The sequence below is a fragment of the Tachyglossus aculeatus genome, chromosome 2 (assembly GCF_015852505.1).
Source record: "Tachyglossus aculeatus isolate mTacAcu1 chromosome 2, mTacAcu1.pri, whole genome shotgun sequence".
NCBI classification, from domain to species: domain Eukaryota; kingdom Metazoa; phylum Chordata; class Mammalia; order Monotremata; family Tachyglossidae; genus Tachyglossus; species Tachyglossus aculeatus.
Genome location: NC_052067.1, coordinates 173,409,181 through 173,431,299, shown reverse-complemented (window position 1 = coordinate 173,431,299; position 22,119 = coordinate 173,409,181). Strand labels below are relative to the sequence as shown.

Genomic DNA, 22,119 nt, shown 5'->3' with positions numbered 1-22,119 from the left:
CCATGGTCATTATTACTTTTGTTACTCAAGGAACAAACCTAATCCATCCTGATTAAAATACAATGAAGAGAGGAAGGGTCCGTGTCCAACCCGATTAGCTTATATTCACCCCAGCGCTTCGTACAGTGCCTGGCACATTGTAAGCACTTAAATACCTTAATTATTATTATTATTACTGAAAAATGCTTGGGTCCTGTCTATGGCTGATACTGTCTTCTTTTGTTCAGTGCCCTACTCAAGGGATGTCGCTGTCTGGAAATTGACTGCTGGGACGGCTATCAGAATCAGCCCGTTGTCTACCACGGACATACCTTGACGAGCAAGATCATGTTCAAAACCGTCATCGAGGTCATCAACATGTACGCCTTTATGGTAAGGGTAAGTCCCTTCTAGACTGTGAGCCCACTGCTGGTTAGGGACCGTCTCTATATGTTGCCAACTTCTACTTCCCAAGCGCTTAGTCCAGTGCTCTGCACACAGTAAGGGCTCAATGAATACGATTGAATGAATGAATGAATAAAGGAACGCTGTCGTTGACAATGAACTTTTGGACAGGTATACTTTGAGTGCTCGCTGTGTACAAAGCACCACACTGAAAGCCTTTTGTAAGGCTTTTTGGAAAACAGCGTGGCTCAGTGGAAAGAGCCCAGGCTTGGGAGTCAGAGGTCATGGGTTCTAATCCTGCCTTCAGGACATCTCCATCTGGATGTCTGCCCGCCACCTAAAACTCAACATGTCCAAGACTGAACTCCTTGTCTTCCCTCCCAAACCTTGCCCTCTCCCTGACTTTCCCATGACTGTTGACAGCACTACCATCCTTCCCGTCTCACAAGCCCGCAACCTTGGTGTCATCCTCGACTCCGCTCTCTCATTCGCCCCTCACATCCAAGCCATCACCAAAACCTGCCAGTCTCAGCTCCGCAACATTGCCAAGATCCGCCCTTTCCTCTCCATCCAAACCACTACCCTGCTCGTTCAAGCTCTCATCCTATACCGTCTGGACTACTGCATCAGCCTCCTCTCTGATCTCTCATCCTTGTGTCTCTCCCCACTTCAATCCATACTTCATGCCTCTGCCCAGATTGTCTTTGTCCAGAAATGCTCTGGGCATGTTACTCCCCTCCTCAAAAATCTCCAGTGGCTACCAATCAATCTGCGCATCAGGCAGAAACTCCTCACCCTGGGCTTCAAGGCTGTCCATCACCTCGCGCCCTCCGACCTCACCTCCCTTCTCTCCTTCTACAGCCCAGCCTTCGCCCTCCACTCCTCTGTTGCTAATCTCCTCACCGTGCCTCGTTCTCACCTGTCCTGCCATCGACCCCCGTCCCATGTCATCCCCCGGACCTGGAATGCCCTCCCTCTGCCCATCCGCCAAGCTAGCTCTCTTCCTCCCTTCAAGGCCCTACTGAGAGCTCACCTCCTCCAGGAAGCCTTCCCAGACTGAGCCCCCTCCTTCCTCTCCCCTTCGTCCCCCTCTCCATCCCCACCGTCTTACCTCCTTCCCTTCCCCACAGCACCTGTATATATGTATATATGTTTATACATATTTATTACTCTATTTATTTTACTTGTACATATCTATTCTATGTATTTTATTTTGTTAATATGTTTGGTTTTGTTCTCTGTCTCCCACTTCTAGACTGTGAGCCCACTGTTGGGTAGGGACTGTCTCTATATGTTGCCAACTTGTACTTCCCTAGCACTTAGTACAGTGCTCTGCACACAGTAAGTGCTCAATAAATACGATTGATTGATTGATTGACTCCACCATTTGTCAGCTGTGTGACTTTGGGCAAGTCACAACTTCACTGTGGCCCAGTTCCCTCATCTGTGGATTAAATGGGGATTAAGACTGTGAGCCCCGAATGGGACAACCTTAATTACTTTGTATCCCCCACCCCCAGCGCTTAGAAAGGTGCTTGGCACATAGTAAGCGCTTAACAAATACCAGCATTATTATTATTATTATTTTGTATCTGTTGCCTGTGCCCTCTCCGGTTATTTTAATAATAATTATGGTATTTGTTAAGCGCTTACTATGTGCCAAACACTGTACTAAGCGTTGGAGTAGATACAAGCAAATCAGGTTGGACACAGTCCCTGTCCCACGTAGGGCTCACAGTCTCAATCCTCGTTTTCCAGACGAGGTCACTGAGGCCCAGAGAAGTGGAGTGATTTGCCCAAGGTCACATTGGAGTCAAGCGGCGGAGCCGGGATTAGAACCCATGACCTCTGACTCCCAAGCTATCTACAGTGACAGGAAAGTCAGGGGGAGGAGAAGGTTTGGGTGCTAAAATAAGGACTTCTGTTTTGGACCTGTTAAGTTTGAGTTGTCGGCAGGACACCCAAATGGAGCAATCCTGAAGGCAGGAAGAAATGCAGCGTGGAAGCAGTGTGGCCTGCTGGATAGAGCCCAGGTCAGAAGGATCAGGCTTCTAATCTTGGCTCCGCCACCCACCTGCTGTGTGACCTTGGGCAAGTCACTTCACTTCTCTGTGTCTCAGTTCCCTCATCTGTAAAATGGGGATGAAGACTGTGAGCCTAACATGGGACATGGACTTTGTATCTACCTCAAGGCTTAGTACAGTGCCTGGCACACAGTAAGGGCTTAACAAATGCCACAATGATTATCATTAATAATAATGATAATAATGATGGTATTTGTTAAGCGCTTACTATGTGCCAAGCACTGTTCTAAGCACTGGGGAGGTTACAAGGTGACCAGGTTGTCCCACGGGGGGCTCACAGTTTTAATCCCCATTTTACAGTTGCAGTAACTGAGGCACAGAGAAGTTAAGTGACTTGCCTAAAGTCGCACAACTGACAGTTAGCGGAGCCGGGATTTGAACCCATGACCTCTGACTCCAAAGCCCATGCTCTTTCCACTGAGCCACACTACTTCTCCTGCAATGATTATTACTGAGCAGTTGGGAGAGCACAATACAGTGATCTGCCATGAATCCTGCTCACAAGGCATTTATGGTCTAGGGGCTGACCTGTCATAATGAGTTCAAGCTCATTCATTCAGTTGAATATATTGAGAGCTTACTGTATGCAAAGCACTGTACTAAGCACTTGGGAGAGTGGAATATAATGATAAACAGACACATTCCCTGCCCACAACAAGCTTACAGTCTAGAGGGGGACATTAAAAAAATAAATAAAGAAATGACAGATAAGGACGTAAGTGGTATGGGGTTGGCGGGGGGGATGAAGAAAGGGAGCAAGTCATGACAGGGCAGAAGGGAGTGTGAGAAGAGGAAAGGAGAGCTTAGTCGGGGAACAATAATAATAATAATAATAATAATCATAATGAAAATGATATTTGTTAAGTGCTTATTATGTGCCAAGCACTGTTCTAAGTGCCGGGGTAGAAACAAGCTAAGCATGTTGGACGCAGTCCCTGTCATTCTTTCATTCAATCACATTTACTGAGTGCTTACTGTGTGCAGAGCACTGTGCTAAGCGCTTGGAAAGTACAAGTCAGCAACTAAGATAGACAATCCCTGCCCACAATGGGCTCACAATCTAGAAGGGTGGAGACAGAGAGCAAAACAAGTAAACAGGCATCAATATAAGTAAATAGAATTAGAGCTAGATATACACATCAGAAAAATGTGGGGCTTAAAGTCTCAGTCCCCATTTACATATGCTGTAACTGAGGCCCAGAGACGTGAAGGGACTTTCTGAGGTCACACAGCAGACAAATGACAGAGGCAGGATTAGAACCCATGACCCCTTGACTCCCGAGCCTGGGCTCTTGCTACTAGGCCACGCTGCTTCTGCTTGCAGTCCAGGGAAAGTCAGTGCTTAGTCAGGGAATAATGCCGCTCTGTTCTTCCCTGCTCCCGGAGTGCTTTCCATCATGGCCACGGAACGAGAGTGTGAAGCAGAGGAAGACTAGGCCGATGCTCCTTTTCTAAAGGAATTTATCTTAGGTTAGCCCTTCCCTCCCAAGGTATCCCTATACAATATCAGGGGTGGAAAAAAAGAGACATTTATTGCTGGGGGTGAGGTGGATATCAAAGTACTTAAGTGATTAGATGATGCAGAAGGGAGTAGGAGAAGAGGAAAGGAGGACTTAATCAGGGAAGACCTCTGGGAGGAGATGGGCCTTCAAGAAGGCTTCGAAGCAGGGGGAGAGCAATCCTCCGAAAAATATGGAGAGGGAGGGCATTCCAGGCCTGAGGCGGGATGTGCGCAAGAGGTCGACAGCGAGATGGATAATAATTAATAATGGTATTTGTCAGCACTTACTATGTACCAAGCACTGTTCTAAGCACTGGGGTAGATTCAAGGGAATCAGGTTGTCCCATGTAGTGCTCACAGTCTTAATCCACATTTTGTAGATGAGGTATCTGAGGCACACAGAAGTGAAGTGGCTTGCCCAAGGTCAAACAGCAGACAAGTAGCGGAGCTGGGATTAGAACCCATGTCCTCTGACTCCCAAGCCGGGGCTCTTTCCCTAAAACTACGCTGCTTCTCTGCGCAGAGTGAGAAGGTTGGCATTAGAGGAGCGAAGTGTGCCAGCTGGGCTATCGTAGGAGGCTAATAATAATAATAATAATAACAATTATGGTATCATTTAAGCCTTTTCTATGTGCCAGGCACTGTACAAAGCGCTGGGGTGCATACAAACAAATCGGGTTGGCTACGGGTCCCGTGTCCCACATGGGACTCATAATCTCAATCCCCATTTTGCAGATGAGGTAAATGAGGCACAGAGAATTTAAGTGATTTGCCCAAGGTCACGCAGCAGACGAGTGGCAGAGCTGGGATTAGAATCCATGACCTTTTAACTCCCAGGCCTGTGGTTTAATTTATCTTATTTTGTTAGTATGTTTGGTTTTGTTCTCTGTCTCCCCCTTTTAGACGGTGAGCCCATTGTTGGGTAGGGACTGTCTCTGTATGTTGCCAACTTGTACTTCCTAAGCGCTTAGTACAGTGCTCTGCACACAGTAAGCGCTCAATAAATACGATTGATTGATTGATTGATTTAACCACTACACCATGCTGCTTCATCTGTATTCACTCATTCAATAGTATTTATTGAGCGCTTACTGTGTGCAGAGCACCGTACCAAGAGCTTGGGAAGTACAAGTTGGCAACATAGAGAGACGGTCCCTACCCAACAGCGGGCTCACGGTCTAGAAGGGGGAGACAGACAACAAAACAAAACAAGTAGAAAGGCGTTAATAGCATTAAAATAGATAAATAGAATTTTAAATCTACACATCATCATCATCATCATCAATCGTATTTATTGAGCGCTTACTATGTGCAGAGCACTGTACTAAGTGCTTGGGAAGTACAAATTGGCAACATCTAGAGACAGTCCCTACCCAACAGTGGGCTCACAGTCTAAAAGGGGGAGACAGAGAACAAAACCAAACATACTAACAAAATAAGATAAATAGAATAGATAAGTACAAGTAAAAATAAATAAGTAAATAGAGTAATAAGTAGAGTAAATAAATAAATACACACACCATTAATAAAATAAATAGACTAATAAATATGTACAAATAGACACAAGTGCTGTAGGGCAGAGGGAGGGAGTTGGGGCGATGGGGAGAGGAGGAGGAGCAGAGGAAAAGGGGGCTCAATCTGGGAAGACCTCCCGGAGGAGGTGAGCTTTCAGTAGGGCTTTGAAGGGGAGAAGAGAGCTAGTTTGGCAGATGTGTGGAGGGAGGGCATTCCAGGCCAAAGGCAGGACGTGGGCCGGGGGTTGGCGGCGGGACAGGTGAGAATGAGGCCCAGTGAGGAGGTTAGCGGTGACAGAGGAGCGGAGGGTGCGGGCTGGGCTTTTATTTTTCTGGTAATTTTCCAGTTGTTGGGACTGAATGTGCTTGTATCTCTCCAAATCACACTGCTCACCTCGAGGTGCAACAGGTGGCTTTCTAGCACCTCCAAATATTCTTCTAATTGGGTCAGAGTTGCTGTCGTGGGTTCCAGATCGTCTGGAAATCCTGGAATTTGTTGGAGTGCGGTAAAGCGGGGTAAATCTGTAGCGAGGTGAAGTAGGAGGGGTCAAAACGCTCTGACCCTGACCTGCTGTGTGACCTTGGCCAAATCATGTAACTTCTCTGGGCCTCTGTTTCCTCTCCTGGAAAAAAGGCAAAGACACATGGTGAGTCAAAGGTCTATGTCCAATCTGATAAACTTGTATCTACCCCAGTGCTTAGAACAGAACCTGCCACGTAGGAAGTGCCTAAAAAATACCATTATTATTATCCTGCCTCTCAGCTCATAGAAAATATCTATTAATCAGACAGCCCTATTTATCAATCAATCAATCGTATTTATTGAGTGCTTACTGTGTGCAGAGCACTGTACTAAGCGCTGTGCATACAGCACTATATTACATAAGCACTGGGGAGAGTACATCACAGCAGAGTTGGTAAATATGCTCCCTGCCCACAAAGAGCTTACAGTCTAGGAGGGGAGATATTAATATAAATAAATTATGGATATCAATCAATCAATTTACTGAGCACTTACTGTGCATTAGGCACAATATACTAGGCACTTGGGAGAGTCCAATAATAATAATAATAATGATAATGATGGTATTTGTTAAGCGCTTACTGTGTGCAAAACACTGTTCTGAGAACTGGGGGATACAAGGTGATCAGGTTGTCCCTCGGGGGCTCACAGTCTTAATCCCCATTTTACAGATGAGGGAACTGAGGCACAGAGAAGTGAAGTGGCTTGCCGAAGGTCACACAGCTGACAAGTGGCGGAGATGGGAATCGAACCCACGACCTCTGACTCCCAAGCCCGCGCTCCTTCCACTGGGCCATGCTGCTTCTCATAATCACAGAGTTGGTAATAATGATAATTGTGGTATTTGTAGAAGCAGTGCGGCTCGGTGGAAAGAGCACGGGCTTGGGATCAGAAGTCATGGGTTCGAATTCTGGCTCCGCCACTTGTTAGCTGTGTGACCTTGGGCAAGCCACTTAACTTCTCTGGGCCTCAGTTCTCTCATCTGTAAAATGGGGATTAAGATTGTGAACCCCATGCGGGACAAGCTGATTACTTCGTATCCCCCAAGCATTTAGAACAGTGCTTTGCACATAGTAAGCGCTTAACAAATACCATCATTATTATTATTATTAAGCGCTTACTATGTGCCAGGCACTGTACTAAGCTCTGGGGTGGATACAAGCCAATTGGTTTGGACACAGTCCCCGTCCCACGTGGGGCTCATGATCTCAATCCCCATTTTACAGATGAGGTAACAGGCCCAGAGAAGTGACGCGCCTTGCCCAAGGTCACACAGCAGACAGGTGGCGGAGTCAGGATTAGAACCTATGACCCCTTCCCTGCCCACAGTGAGATTACAGTCTAATCAAGGCCAGTGTTTTTGTTCTGATGGTGACCTTTCTCCTCAGGCTTCCGAATATCCAGTGGTCCTTTCCCTGGAGAACCACTGCTCGCCGAAGCAGCAGGAGGTCATGGCGGATGTCCTTGAGCGAATTCTGGGAGAGAAATTGCTGTCGGAGACCCTGTATGACTATCCCGATGAACTGCCCTCCCCGGAGGTAACACTGAGGGTGGGGCTGGGACGGAACTATAAATCATCATCATCATCATCAATCGTATTTATTGAGCACTTACTGTGTGCAGAGCACTGTACTAAGCGCTTGGGAAGTACAAGTTGGCAACACACAGAGACAGTCCCTACCCAACAGTGGGCTCACCCACCTGTCAATGCTGGGCACTTCTGTCCGTTTCTTTTTTTAATAATAATTATGATAGCATTTATGAAGTGCTCACTATGTGCAAAGCACTGTTCTAAGTGCTGGGCAGGATGTCCCACGGCGGGGGCGCTCACAGTCTTCATCCCCACTTTACAGATGAGGTAACTGAGGCACAGAGAAGTTAAGTGACTGGCCCAAAGTCACACAGCTGGCAGTTGGCAGAGTCAGGATTTGAACCCATGACCTCTGACTCCAAAGCCCGTGCTCTTTCCACTGAGATAATAGTATCTCAATCAATCGGTGGTATTTACTGAACACTTTGTTTTTTATGGCTTTTGTTTCACTATTACTATGTGCCACGCCCTGTACAAAGGGATGTGTCAATCAATCAATCAATCATATTTATTGAGCACTTACTGTGTGTAGAGCACTGTACTAAGCGCTTGGGAAGTACAAGTTGGCAACACACGGAGACAGTCCCTACCCAACAGTGGGCTCACCCACCTGTCAATGCTGGGCAGTTCTGTCCATTTCTTTTTTTAATAATAATTATGATAGCATTTATTAAGTGCTCACTATGTGCAAAACACTGTTCTAAGTGCTGGGCAGGATGTCCCACGGGGGGGCTCACAGTCTTCATCCCCATTTTACAGATGAGGTAATTGAGGCACAGAGAAGTTAAGTGTCTGGCCCAAAGTCACACAGCTGACAGTTGGTGGAGTAGGGATTTGAACCCATGACCTCTGATTCCAAAGCCCGTGCTCTTTCCACTGAGATCATCATCAATCGTATTTATTGAGCGCTTACTGTGTGCAGAGCACTGTACTAAGCACTTAAAGATAATAGTATCTCAATCAATCGGTGGTATTTACTGAGCACTTTGTTTTTTATAGCTTTTGTTTCACTATTACTGTGTGCCACACCCTGTACAAAGGGATGTGTCTATCAATCAATCAATCAATCATTTATTGAGCACTTACTGTGTGCAGAGCACTGTACTAAGCGCTTGGGAAGTACAAGTTGGCAACATATAGAGACAGTCCCTACCCAACAGTGGCTCACAGTCTAGAAGGGGGAGACAGAGAACAAAACCAAACATATTAAGAAAATAAAATAAATAGAATAGATATGTACAAATGTCTATTGTTCTACTGTCCTCTCCCAAGCGCTTAGTACAGTGCTCTGCCCAAAGTAAGCGTTCAATGAATGCAATTGAATGAATGAATGAAAATAAGCACTCAGTAAGTACAATTGAATTAATGAATTTGGGACAATACAATACAACAGAGTTTGTTAAGCCCTTACTGCGTGCCGGGCATCGTACTATTCATTCATTCACATTTATTCAGTACTTACTGCGTGCTGGACATACTAAGCGCTTAGTACAGTGCTCTGCACACAGTAAGCGCTCAATAAATAAATACGATTGATTGCGGAGCACCATATTAAGTGCCTGGGAAAGTACTAGTACTGTACAGTCTCAAGAGTGTAAACTCATTGTGGGCAGGGATCATCATCATCATCATCAGTCGTATTTATTGAGCGCTTACTGCGTGCAGAGCAGTGTACTAAGCGCTTGGGAAGTACAAGTTGGCAACATATAGAGACAGTCCCTACCCAACAGTGGGCTCACAGTCTAAAAGGGGGAGACAGAGAACGAAACCAGACATACTAACAAAATAAAATAAATAGATGTGAGGAGCAGTGTGGAATAGTGGAAAGAGCCTGGGCTTGGGAGTCAGAGGTTGTGGGTTCTAATCTCATTTCCCCCACTTGTCAGCTGTGTGATGTTGGGCAAGTCACTTAACTTCTCTCTGCCTCGGTTCCCTCATCTGTCAAATGGAGATTAAGACTGTGAGCCTCACGTGGGACAACCTAATTACCTTGTATCTCCCCCAGCGCTTAGAACAGTGCTTGGCACAGAGTAAGTGCTCAACAAATACCATCATCATCCTCATCATCATGTGGGCAGGGAATGTCTCTCTTTATTGCTGTATTGCACTCAGTACATCTCATCTGGAAAATGGGGATTAAGACTGTGAGCCCCCGGAGGGACAACCTGATCACCTTGTAACCTCCCCATCACCTAGAACAGTGCTTTGCACATAGTAAGCGCTTAATAAATGCCATTATTATTATTATTATTATTATTCTTTGCATACAGTAAGCACTCAATAAATGAGATTGAATGAATGAATGAAAATACTTGGGCAAATACAATCCAATAGAATTTTTTAGGCACTTACTGTGTGCCAGGCACTGTACTAAGTGTTGGAATAAGACACAAATTAATCAGATTGGACACAGTCCCTGTCCCCCACAGAGCTCACAGTCTTAATCCCCATTTTACAAGAGAGAACTGAGTTACAGAGAAGTGATTTGCCCAAGGTCCCACAGCTGGCAAGAGGCCAAACTGGGATTAGAACCCAGGTCCTCTGACTCCCAGGCATGTGTTCTTCTTTTCATGGTATTTGTTAAGCCGTTACTATGTGCCAGGCACTGTACTAAGCCCTGGGGTAGATACCAGTTTAATCGGGTTGGATCGTCCCTGTCCCAGAGGGGCCTCCAGTCCTAATCCCCATTTTACAGATGAGGAAACTGAGGCCCAGAGAAGTGAAGTGACTTGTCCAAGGTCCCACAGCAGACAAGTGGTGGAGCTGTGATTAGAACTCAGGTCCTCTAACTCCTAGGCCCAGGCTATTTCCCATTACGCCACTCTGCTTCTCACTAGGCCAGGCTGCTTTTCATTTCTTTAAACTCTGCTGCTTGTGTCCAACCTGATTTGCTTCTATCCACCAGGCTGGGCACATAGTAAGTGCTTAACAAATATCATCATCATTATTATTATTATTAATAATAAGGACTAACAATAATTATGGAGTTCATTCATCAATCGTATTTATTGAGTGCTTACTGTGTGCAGAGCACTGTACTAAGCGCTTAATGCGCTTACTATGTACCAATCACTGTTCTAAGCACTGGGGTAGATATAAGGTTATCAGGTTGTCCTGGCTCACAGTCTTAATCCCCATTTTACAGATGAGGTAACTGAGGCCCAGAGAAGTGACTTTTCTTTTGAATGGCATTTATTAGGCGCTTACGATGTGCAAAGCACTGTTCTAATAGCTTGGGAGGTTACAAGGGGATCAAGTTGTCCCATGGGGGCTCATAGTCTTAATCCCCATTTTACAGATGAGGGAACTGAGGCACAGAGAAGTTAAGTGACTTGCCCAAAGTCACACAGCTGACATGTCAAAACCTGAATTAGAACCCTTGACCTCTGACTCCCAAGCCTGGGCTCCTTTTACTATGCCACGCTGCTCCTCTTTCAAGAAAGCTTCCCTGACTAAACTCTCTTTTCCTTTTCTCCCACTCCCTTCTGCACCATCTTGATTTGCCCCCTTTATTCATCCTCACTCCTAGCCCCAAACCACCTTTATAAATATATGTAATTTAATTTATTAATATTTATGTCTGATCCCCATTCAGAATGTAAGCTCACTATGGGCAGGGACTGTGTCTGTTGCAGTGAACTCTCCCAAGCGCTTAGTACAGTGCTCTGCACACAGTAATGGCTCAATAAATACGAATGACTGACTGACTGCCCCTCCCGTCCCACTCCTCCATATTGTCTTTCATTCATTCAATCCTATTTATTGAGCGCTTACTGTGTGCACTGTACTAAGCACTTGGGAAGTACAAGTTGGCAACATAATGGTAAGAGATGTGCTGTGTTGAGAAGCAGCATGGCTCAGTGGAAAGAGCCCAGGCTTTGGAGTCAGAGGTCATGGGTTCGAATCGCGGCTCCGCCACATGTCTGCTGCTGTGTGAACTTGGGTAGGTCACTTCACTTCTCTGAGCCTCAGTTACCTCATCTGTAAAATGAGGATTAAGACTGTGAGCCCCACGTGGGACAACTTGAACAACTTGATCACCTTGTATCCACCCTCAGCGCTTAGAACAGTGCTCTGCACATAGTAAGCGCTTAACAAATGCCATTATTATTATTAAATGTCTAGAATTCTATTTATAGTGATGCTATTGATGCCCATTTACTTATTTTTATGTCTGTCTTCCCCCTTTTAGATTGTGAACCCACTGTGGGCAGGGATTGTCTCTCTTTGTCGCCGAATTGTACTTTCCAAGCACTTAGTACAGTGCTCTGCGCACAGTAAGCGCTCAGTAAATACGACTGAATGAAAGAGCACAGGCAGTAAGCGCTCAGTAAATACGACTGAATGAAAGAGCACAGGCCTCGGAGTCAGGAGACCCAGCCTGCTGAAGCAGCTTGGCTCCGTGGAAGAAGCACAGGCTTTGGAGTCAGAGGTCTGGGGTTCAAATCCCAGCTCTGCCAATGGTCAGCTGTGTGACTTTGGGCAAGTTTGGGACTTCTCTGGGCCTCAGTTACCTCATCTGGAAAATGGGGCTTAAGACCGCGAGCCCTTTGTGGGACAACCTGATCACCTTGTAACCTCCCCAGTGCTTAGAACAGGGCTTGGCACATCCTAAGCACTTCATAAATGCCGTCATTATTATTATTGTCGCTTCACTTCTCCGGGCCTCAGTTTCCACCCTCGCCAAGAGTCCCTTCTCCCGGGGAGGCCGGGAGGGCGGAACGGGGGTCCTTGAGGCGAAAGCGCCTGGGAGCCGTGGAGGCCATTAGTCCATGGAAGTGGGAAGCCCAGACCCTAGTTCTCCCGCTTCGGCTCCGTAGGCCCTGAAGTTCAAAATCCTGGTGAAGAACAAGAAGATCGGCACGTTGCGGGAGACGGCGCTGAGGAGAGGCACCGACAGGCACGGGCAGGTCGGGGAGTGCGAGGAAGTGGAGGACGACGAGGAGGACGCAGAGGACGAGGAGGAGGCCGAGAAGAAGGAGAGCCAAACCTTGCTGAGGGACAGCTTGGTCAAGAAGACGGCGGAGGACCGGAAAGTCTGGGGAAGGAGGAAGTATCCCTCCACTAAAAGAAACAAGGTGAGCAACCCTCTCGCATCACAAGCTTTTATTTATTCTATTTTACCCATCCACCAAGCTAGCTCTCTTCCTCCCTTCAAGGCCCTGCTGAGGGCTCACCTCCTCCAGGAGGCCTTCCCAGACTGAGCCCCTTCCTTCCTCTCCCCCTCGTCCCCCTCTCCATCCCCCCATCTTACCTCCCTCCCTTCCCCACAGCACCTGTATATATGTATATATGTTTGTACATATTTTTTTTACTCTATTTATTTATTTAATTTATTTCTACATATCTACTCTATTTTATTTTGTTAGTATGTTTGGTTTTGTTCTCTGTTTCCCCTTTTAGACTGTGAGCCCACTGTTGGGTAGGGACTGTCTCTATATGTTGCCAATTTGTACTTCCCAAGCGCTTAGTACAGTGCTCTGCACATAGTAAGCGCTCAATAAATACAATTGATGATGATGATGATGATGATTTTATTTCCATCCCACCCCTTGTCAACATCCTGCCTCTGGCCTGGAATGCCCTCCATCCTCAAATCCCACAGTGATTTGCTCTCCTTGTCCTCCCCCATTTGCAGCCCCACAGCACTTATCAATCAATCAATCATATTTATTGAGCACTTACAGTGTGCAGAGCACTGTACTAAGCACTTATATCTATTCTATTTATTTTATTTCGTTAGTATGCTTGGTTTTGTTCTCTGTCTCCCCTTTTTAGACTGTGAGCCCACTGTTGGGTAGGGACTGTCTCTATATGTTGCCAACTTGTACTTCCCAAGCGCTTAGTACAGTGCTCTGCACACAGTAAGCGCTCAATAAATACGATTGATTGATTACGTAAATACCTGTAATTTATTTATTTGAATTAATGTCTGTCCCCCCCAACTCTAGACTGTAAACCTGTTGTGGGCAGAGAATCTGTTTATTGTTATATTGTACTCTCCCAAGTGCTTAGTACAGTGCTCTGCACACAGTAAGGGCTCAGTAAATATGACTGAATTAAATGAATAAGTTTATTGAGCACTCACTGCACGCAAAGCACTGTACTAAACACTTGGGAGAGTACCATGTGTAGCAGATAGAGCACGGGCCTTGGGAGTCAGAAGGTCATGGGTTCTAATCCTGTCTCTGCCACTTGTCTGCTCTGTGACCTTGGGCAAGGGACTTCACTTCTCTGTGCCTCAATTTCCTCATCTGGAAAATGAGGCTTGAGACTGTGAGCCCCACATGGGACAGAGACTTTGTCCACTGCCATTTTCTTGTACCACCCCAGTGCTTAGTACAGTGCCTGGCACATAGTAAATGCTTAAAATATACCATAATTAATTACTACGTAGCAATAAGACACATTCTCTGCTCACTACCAACTTTTACAGTCTAGAAGACATCATCATTAGAAGCAGCGTGGCTCAGTGGAAAGAGCCCGGGCTTGGGAGCCAGAGGTCATGGGTTCTAATCTCGGCTCTGCCACCTGTCTGCTGTGTGACTTTGGGCAATTCACTTCACTTTTCTGTGCCTCAGTTACCTCACATGTAATTTGGGATGAAGACTGTGAACCCCACGTGGGACAACCTGATCACCTTGTATCCCCCCCAGCACTTAGAACAGTGCTTTGCACATAGTAAGCGCTTAACAAATGCCATCATTATTATTATTATTATTATTATTATCACCCACCTCACTTCTCCCACCTTAAATCACCACAGACTCTAGATCCAGGCTATAGCTCACTGTGGGCAGGGAATGTGTCTAACAACCTTGTCGTATTGTACTCTCTCAAATGCTTAGCCTACTACTCTTCTCACAATAAGTGCACAATAAATAATAATAATGATAATAATAATAGTAATAATGATGGCATTTGTTAAGCGTTTACTATGTGCAAAGCACTGTTCTAAGTGCTGGGGAGGTTACAAGGTGATCAGGTTGTCTCATGGGGTGCTCACAGTCTTAATCCCCATTTTACAGATGAGATAACTGAGGCCCAGAGAGGTGAAGTGACTTGCCCAAAGTCACACAGCTGACAGTTGGAGGAGCCGGAATTTGAACCCATGACCTCTGACTCCAAAGCCCGGGCTCTTTCCACTTAGCCACACTGCTTCTCAAATAGCACTGATTGATTGACCAGGGTTCTAATCTAATCTACCCCAGTGCTTAAAACAGTGCCTGACACAGAGTAAGCCCTTAATAAATATCACTGTTAATAAATGAGAAGCAGCGTGGCTCAATGGAAAGAACCCGGGCTTGGGAGCCAGAGGTCATGGGTTCTAATCCCGGCTCTGCCACATGTCTGCTGTGTGACCTTGGGCAAGTCACTTAACTTCTTTGAGCCTCAGTTACCTCATCTGTGAAATGGGGATGAAGACTGTGAGCCCCACATGGGACAACCTGATCACCTTCTATCTACCTCAGTGCTTAGAACAGTGCTTGGCACATAGTAAGTGCTTAAAAAATACTGTAATTATTATTATTAAATATCATTGTTATGGCACTCAATTAGCTTCCCCTCTCAACTCTCTTCTGCACATCACCCCAGGACATAGTCTATTTTCTTGTCAGGCTAACCTACTCACTATGGCTTTTACTCGTCTCTTCTGTATCCGACTCCTTTCTCGTACATTTCCCCCTTCCACAAACAAGCTCACCCTTCACATGGGACAGATCACTCCACTCCACTTCTTCAACGCTCTTCTGAAATCACACTTCCTCCAGGAGGCCTTCCCCTTTCCTCCTCAGATTTTATCCCCCAGCATGGCGTAGTGACCAGTGAGAAGCAGCGTGGCTCAGTGGAAATCAATCAATTAATCAATCGTGTTTATTGAGTGCTTACTGTGTGCAGAGCACTGTACTAAGTGCTTGGGAAGTACAAGTTGGCAACATATAGAGACAGTCCCTACCCAACAGTGGGCTCACAGTCTAAAAGGGGGAGACAGAGAACAAAACCAAACATATTAACAAAATAAAATAAATAGAATCGATATGTACAAGTAAAATAAATAGAGTAATAAATATGTACAAACATATATACATATATACAGGTATATATACAGGAAATATACAGGTATATATACAGGAAAGAGCCCAGGCTTTGGAGTCAGAGGTCATGGGTTCAAATCCTCTCACCGCCACTTGTCAGCTGTGTGACTTTGGGCAAGTCACTTAACTCGTCTGTGCCTCAGTTACCTCATCTGTAAAATGGGGATTAAGACTGTGAGCCCCCCCGTGGGACAACCTGATCACCTTGTAACCTCCCCAGCACTTAGAATAGTGCTCTGCACATAGTAAGCACTTAATAAATGCCATCATCATCACCATCACTTAGGGAAGTTACTTCATTTCTCTGTGCTTCAGTTCCTTCATCTGTAAAGTGGGGGTTGAGACTGTGAGTCCCATGTGGGGCATGGACTGTGTCCAACGTGATTTGCATGTACCCACCCCAACACTTAGTACAGTAGCTGGCACATAGTAAGTGCTTAAAAATGCCATTAATATTATTATTAACAATAATAGTCTAATAATCTCATCGTATCCAGGAGAAAATCACTCTCTCCACCTTTTCAAAGCCTTATTAAAGGTCCACCTCCTCCAAGAGGCCTTCCCTGACTAATCCCTCATTTCCTCTTCTCCCACTCCCTTCTGCGTCACCCTGACTTGCTCCCTTTAATCATCTCCCGTTCCCAGCCCCACAGCACTTCAGTCCATATTGGCCATTTATTTCTTTCAATTCATTCAGTCATATTTATTGAGCACTTACTGTGTGCAGAGCACTGTACTAAGCGCTTGGGAAGTACAAGTTGGCAACATATAAAGACAATCCCTACTAAACAACAGGCTCACAGTCTAGAAGGGGGAGACAGACAACAAAACAAAACATGTAGACAGATATTCTATTAATATCTGTTTCCCCCTCTAGACTATAAGTTTACTGTGGGCAGGGAATGTGTCTGTTTATTGTTATGCTGTACTCTCCTAAGCGCTTAGTACAGTGTTTTATATACACTAAGTGCTCAATAAAGACAATTGCATGAAAGAATGAATAATCCCAACTCTGCCAGTTGCCAGCTGTGTGACTTTGGACGAGTCATGTAACTTCTCTGTGTCACAGATACCTCAACTGGAAAATGGGAATTCGGTGCCTGCTCTCCCTCTTACTTTGACTGTGAGCCTCATGTTGGACAGGGACTGTACCTGACCTCATTAACTTCTATCTGCACCAGTGTTTAGAACAGTGCTTGGCACATAGTGAGCACTTAATAAATACCATTCAAAAATTAAAAAAGAGGAACACCTGCTCTGCCACTCTGGGACCAAGAGCTGTAATTGAGGATCAGGGAAGAAAAGGAGAAACAGTGTGGCCTAGCTGATGGAACCCAGGTCTGGGAATCAGGAGGACGTGGGACGTGAGCTAATCCCGGCTCCATCACTTGTCTGCTGTGTGACCTTGAGCAAGTCACTTCTCTTTTCAGTGCCTCAGTTCCCTCATCTGTACAATGAGGATTAAGACTGTGAGCTCCATGTGGGACAGGGACTGTGTCCAACCCGATTACCTTGTGTCTATCCTGGTGTTTAGAACAGTGCTTTTTTTAAAATGGCACTTAAATGCTTACAATAATAATAATAATAATAATAATAATAATAGTATTTGTTAAGCACTTACTATGTGTGAAGCACTGTTCTAAGTGCTGGAGAGATACAAGGTGATCAGGTTGTCCCACTGGGGGCTCACAGTGTTAATCCCCATTTTTACAGATGACGTAACTGAGGCCCAGAGAAGTTAAGTGACTTGCCCAAAGTCACACAGCTGACAATTGGCGGAGCCGGGATTTGAACCCATGACCTCTGACTCCAAAGCCCGTGCTCTTTCCACTGAGCCATGCTGCTTCTCTACCATCATTCATTCATTCATTCAATCGTATTTATTGAGCACTTACCGTGTGCAGAGCACCGTACTAAGTGCTTGGGAAGAACAAGTTGGCAACCATCATTATTGGTATTATTATTATCTACGCCAGAGTCACACTTCACATAGGAATGGATTCGAGGATCAGCATGATGAGAGTGAGAGACTGGGGTCAGAAAGGCAAAGTTAATACAAAATTTATTCCACATGACCCCAAATGAACTTAGCTTTCAGAAGGACTACTCTTATTTAGTTACTTAGAGAAGCAGCGTGGCTTAGTGGAAAAGAGCCCGGGCTTTGGTGTCAGAGGTCATGGGTTCAAATCCCGGCTTGGCCAATTGTCAGCTGTGTGACTTTGGGCAAGTCACTTCACTTCTCTGGGAATCAGTTATCTTAACTGTAAAATGGGGATTAAGACTGTGAGTCCCCCAAGGCACAACCTGATTGCCTTGTAACCTCCCCTGTGCTTAGAACAGTGCTTTGCACATAGTAAGCGCTTAATAAATGCCATTATTATTATTATTATTAGTCACGTTTGGCTAAGCATCTAGCTCCCACCAACTGTTTCCACTCTGGAGGAATACAACTACGTGGCCAGCAAGGTTTTCCCCTTCCCCGGCTCTGCCAGTTGTCTGCTGTGTGACTTTGGGCAAGTCACTTCACTTCTCTGGGCCTCAGTTCCCTCATCTGTAAAATGGGGATTAAGACTATGAGGCCCCCTTGGGACCACCTGATCACCTTGTAACCTCCCCAGTGCTTAGAACAGTGCATTGCACAAAGTAAGTGCTTAATATATACTATTATTATTATTATTATTGTTCCTCTTCTTCTCAAGGCTGCTGTCCACCAGATTGTGAACGCTTCCACCAAGCCAGCTGAGAATCATTCCAATAATAATAATAACAATGACATTTGTTAAGTGCTTACTATGTGCCAAGCACTGTACTAAGCATGGGAGGATATAAGGTGATCGGGTTGTCCCACGTGGGGCTCACAGTCTTAATCCCCATTTTACAGATGAGGCAACTGAGGCACAGAGAAGTTAGGTAACTTGCCCAAAGTCACACAGCTGACAATTGGCGGAGCTGGGATTCGAACTCATGACCTCTGATTCCCAAGCCCGTGCTCTTTCCACTGAGCCACCTGCTTCCGATGTCGGCTGACCCAGTTGGCACCCCACCTAGGAGAGTTCCACCCCTGGTCCTTCAGGAAAAGGTTCAGGAAATCCATTCCAGTTGCCTCCAATCCCACTTCTGACACCAAATTTATGTTGCGGGGCTGAACCAGCCTCCTCCGGATAACTCGTGACATCATGGATCGGAGGGTTGCAAATGGATTCACAGACTCGATGGCTTTGGGTAATAGAAGCAGGCTTATTAAGTTGAGGGCTCAAAGAATCCTCAATGGGTAACTCTCAGAGAAAAGCTATTCTGGGGCTAATTAGCAGTGGGCACTCTAATAATAATAATAATAATGGTATTAGTTCAGCGCTTACTCTGTGTCAAGCTCTACTGTAAGCGCTGAGGTAGATACAAGGTAATCAGGTTGTCCCATATGGGGCTCACAGTCTTCACCTCCATTTAACAGATGAGACAACTGAAGCACAGAGAAGTTAAGTGGATTGCTCAAGGCCACACAGCAAACAAGTGGCAGAGCCTGGATTAGAATTCAAGTCCTCTGACTCCAAAGCCCGGGCTCTCGCCAAAGTCATACTGCTTCCCTACTCAGCCTGGTATTCAACTTCTTGCACCTGGTAAAACAGGGAAGGAGACCCGGGTTCATTCATTCATGCAATCATCATCATCATCATCAATCGTATTTATTGAGCGCTTAGCGCTTAAGGTGTGCAGAGCATTGCACTAAGCACTTGGGAGAGTACAATACAACAATCAACAGACACATTCCCTGCCCACAATGAACTTACAGTCTAGAGAAGGTTGGCTATATCTTTGAGCTAACTTTCAAAGTCACCCAAAATGGGCTACCCTTCACCATCACCCGGGGCTACCTTCAAACCAGCCCAAAATGGGCTACCTTTAATAATAATAATAACAACAATGATAATAATAACTACAGTATTTGTTAAGCACTTACTATGTGCTAAGGATTCATTCATTCAATCACATTTATTGAGCATTTACTGTGTGCAAAGCATTGTACTAAGTGCATAGAAGAGTACAATATAATAGCTCTGTTTTAAATGCCGGGATAGATAAAAGAAGCAGTATGTCATAGTGTTTAGAGCCCATGCCTGGGAGTCAGAAGGGAATGGGTTCTACTCCTGCTTCAGCCACTTGTCTGCTGGGAGACCTTGGGCAAGTCACTTCACTCTCTGGGCTTCAGTTCCTCATCTGTAAAATGGGAATTGAGACTGTGAGCCCCATGTGGGACAGGGACTGTGCCCAACCTGATTTGCTTGTATCCACCCTAGCGCTAAGTACAGTGCCTGGCATATATCAATCAATCAATCAATCGTATTTATTGAGCGCTTACTATGTGCAGAGCACTGTACTAAGCGCTTGGGAAGTACAAATTGGCATCACATAGAGACAGTCCCTACCCAACAGTGGGCTCACAGTCTAAAAGGGGGAGACAGAGAACAGAACCAAACATACCAACAAAATAAAATAAGTAGGATAGAAATGTACAAGTAAAATAAATAAATAAATAAATAAATAGAGTAATAAATATGTACAACCATATATACATATATACAGGTGCTGTGGGGAAGGGAAGGAGGTAAGACGGGGGGATGGAGAGGGGGACGAGGGGAGAGGAAAGAAGGGGCTCAGTCTGGGAAGGTCTCCTGGAGGAGGTGAGCTCTCAGCAGGGCCTTGAAGGGAGGAAGAGAGCTAGCTTGGCGGATGGGCAGAGGGAGGGCATTCCAGGCCCGGGGGATGACGTGGGCCGGGGGTCGATGGCGGGACAGGCGAGAGCGAGGTACAGTGAGGAGATTAGTGGTGGAGGAGCGGAGGGTGCGGGCTGGGCAGTAGAAGGAGAGAAGGGAGGTGAGGTAGGAGGGGGCGAGGTGATGGAGAGCCTTGAAGCCCAGGGTGAGGAGTTTCTGCTTGATGCGCAGATTGATCGGTAGCCATTGGAGGTTTTTGAGGAGGGGAGTAATATGTCCAGAGCGTTTCTGGACAAAGATAATCCGGGCCGCAGCATGAAGTATGGATTGAAGTGGAGAGAGACACGAGGATGGGAGATCAGAGAGAAGGCTAGTGCAGTAGTCCAGACGGGATAGGATGAGAGCTTGAATTAGCAGGGTAGCGGTTTGGATGGAGAGGAAAGGGCGGATCTTGGCAATGTTGCGGAGCTGAGACCGGCAGGTTTTGGTGACGGCTTGGATGTGAGGGGTGAATGAGAGAGCGGAGTCGAGGATGACACCAAGGTTGCGGGCTTGTGAGACGGGAAGGATGGTAGTGCCGTCAACAGAGATGGGAAAGTCAGGGAGAGGACAAGGTTTGGGAGGGAAGACAAGGAGCTCAGTCTTCGACATGTTGAGCTTTAGGTGGCGGGCGGACATCCAGATGGAGATGTCCTGAAGGCAGGAGGAGATGCGAGCCTGGAGGGAGGGGGAGAGAGCAGGGGCAGAGATGTAGATCTGGGTGTCATCAGCGTAGAGATGATAGTTGAAGCCGTGGGAGCGAATGAGGTCACCAAGGGAGTGAGTGTAGATTGAGAACAGAAGGGGACCAAGCACTGAACCTTGGGGAACCCCCACCGTAAGAGGATGGGAGGGGGAGGAGGAGCCTGCAAAAGAGACTGAGAAAGAACGACCGGAGAGATAAGAGGAGAACCAGGAGAGGACGGAGTCAGTGAAGCCAAGGTCAGATAACGTGTTGAGGAGAAGGGGGTGGTCCACAGTGTCAAAGGCAGCTGAGAGGTCGAGGAGGATTAGGACAGAGTATGAGCCGTTGGATTTGGCAAGCAGGAGGTCATTGGTGACCTTTGAGAGGGCAGTTTCCGTGGAATGAAGGGGACGGAAGCCAGACTGGAGGGGGTCGAGGAGAGAGTTGTTGTTGAGGAATTCTAGGCAGCGCGTGTAGACAACTCGTTCAAGGAGTTTGGAAAGGAATGGTAGGAGGGATATGGGACGATAACTAGAAGGTGAGGTGGGGTCAAGAGAGGGTTTTTTTAGGATGGGAGAGACATGGGCATGTTTGAAGGCAGAGGGGAAGGAACCAGTGGAGAGTGAGCGGTTGAAGATGGAAGTTAAGGAGGGGAGAAGGGATGGAGCGAGAGATTTCATAAGATGAGAGGGAATGGGGTCAGAAGCACAGGTGGCCGGAGTAGCACTTGAGAGGAGGGAGGAGAGTTCCTCTGAGGATACCGCTGGGAAGGATGGGAGAGTAGCAGAGAGTGTTGAGAGCCGGGGGGTTGGAGAAAGGGGGGAAGAGACTTTGGGGAGGTCGGACCTGATGGATTTAATTTTGTTGATGAAGTAGGAGGCCAGATCGTTGGGGCATATAGTAAACACTTAACAACCACCATATTATACAAGCTAATCAGGTGGGACACAGTCCCTGCCCCGCATGGGGATCACAGTCTTAATCCCCATT

The 22,119-nt window shown here is 46.2% G+C and overlaps 1 protein-coding gene across 1 annotated transcript in view; it reads left to right on the top strand.

Moving 5' to 3' along the window:
• The window catches only part of PLCZ1 (phospholipase C zeta 1), a 97,859-nt gene that overhangs the window by 36,156 nt on the left and 39,584 nt on the right, over positions 1 to 22,119 (top strand). Inside the window, exons 6-8 of the mRNA XM_038771419.1 lie at positions 228 to 372; positions 7,395 to 7,544; positions 12,418 to 12,675. Of these exons, the coding sequence (XP_038627347.1) occupies positions 228 to 372; positions 7,395 to 7,544; positions 12,418 to 12,675 (553 nt within the window). The remainder of the gene's footprint in view (positions 1 to 227; positions 373 to 7,394; positions 7,545 to 12,417; positions 12,676 to 22,119) is intronic.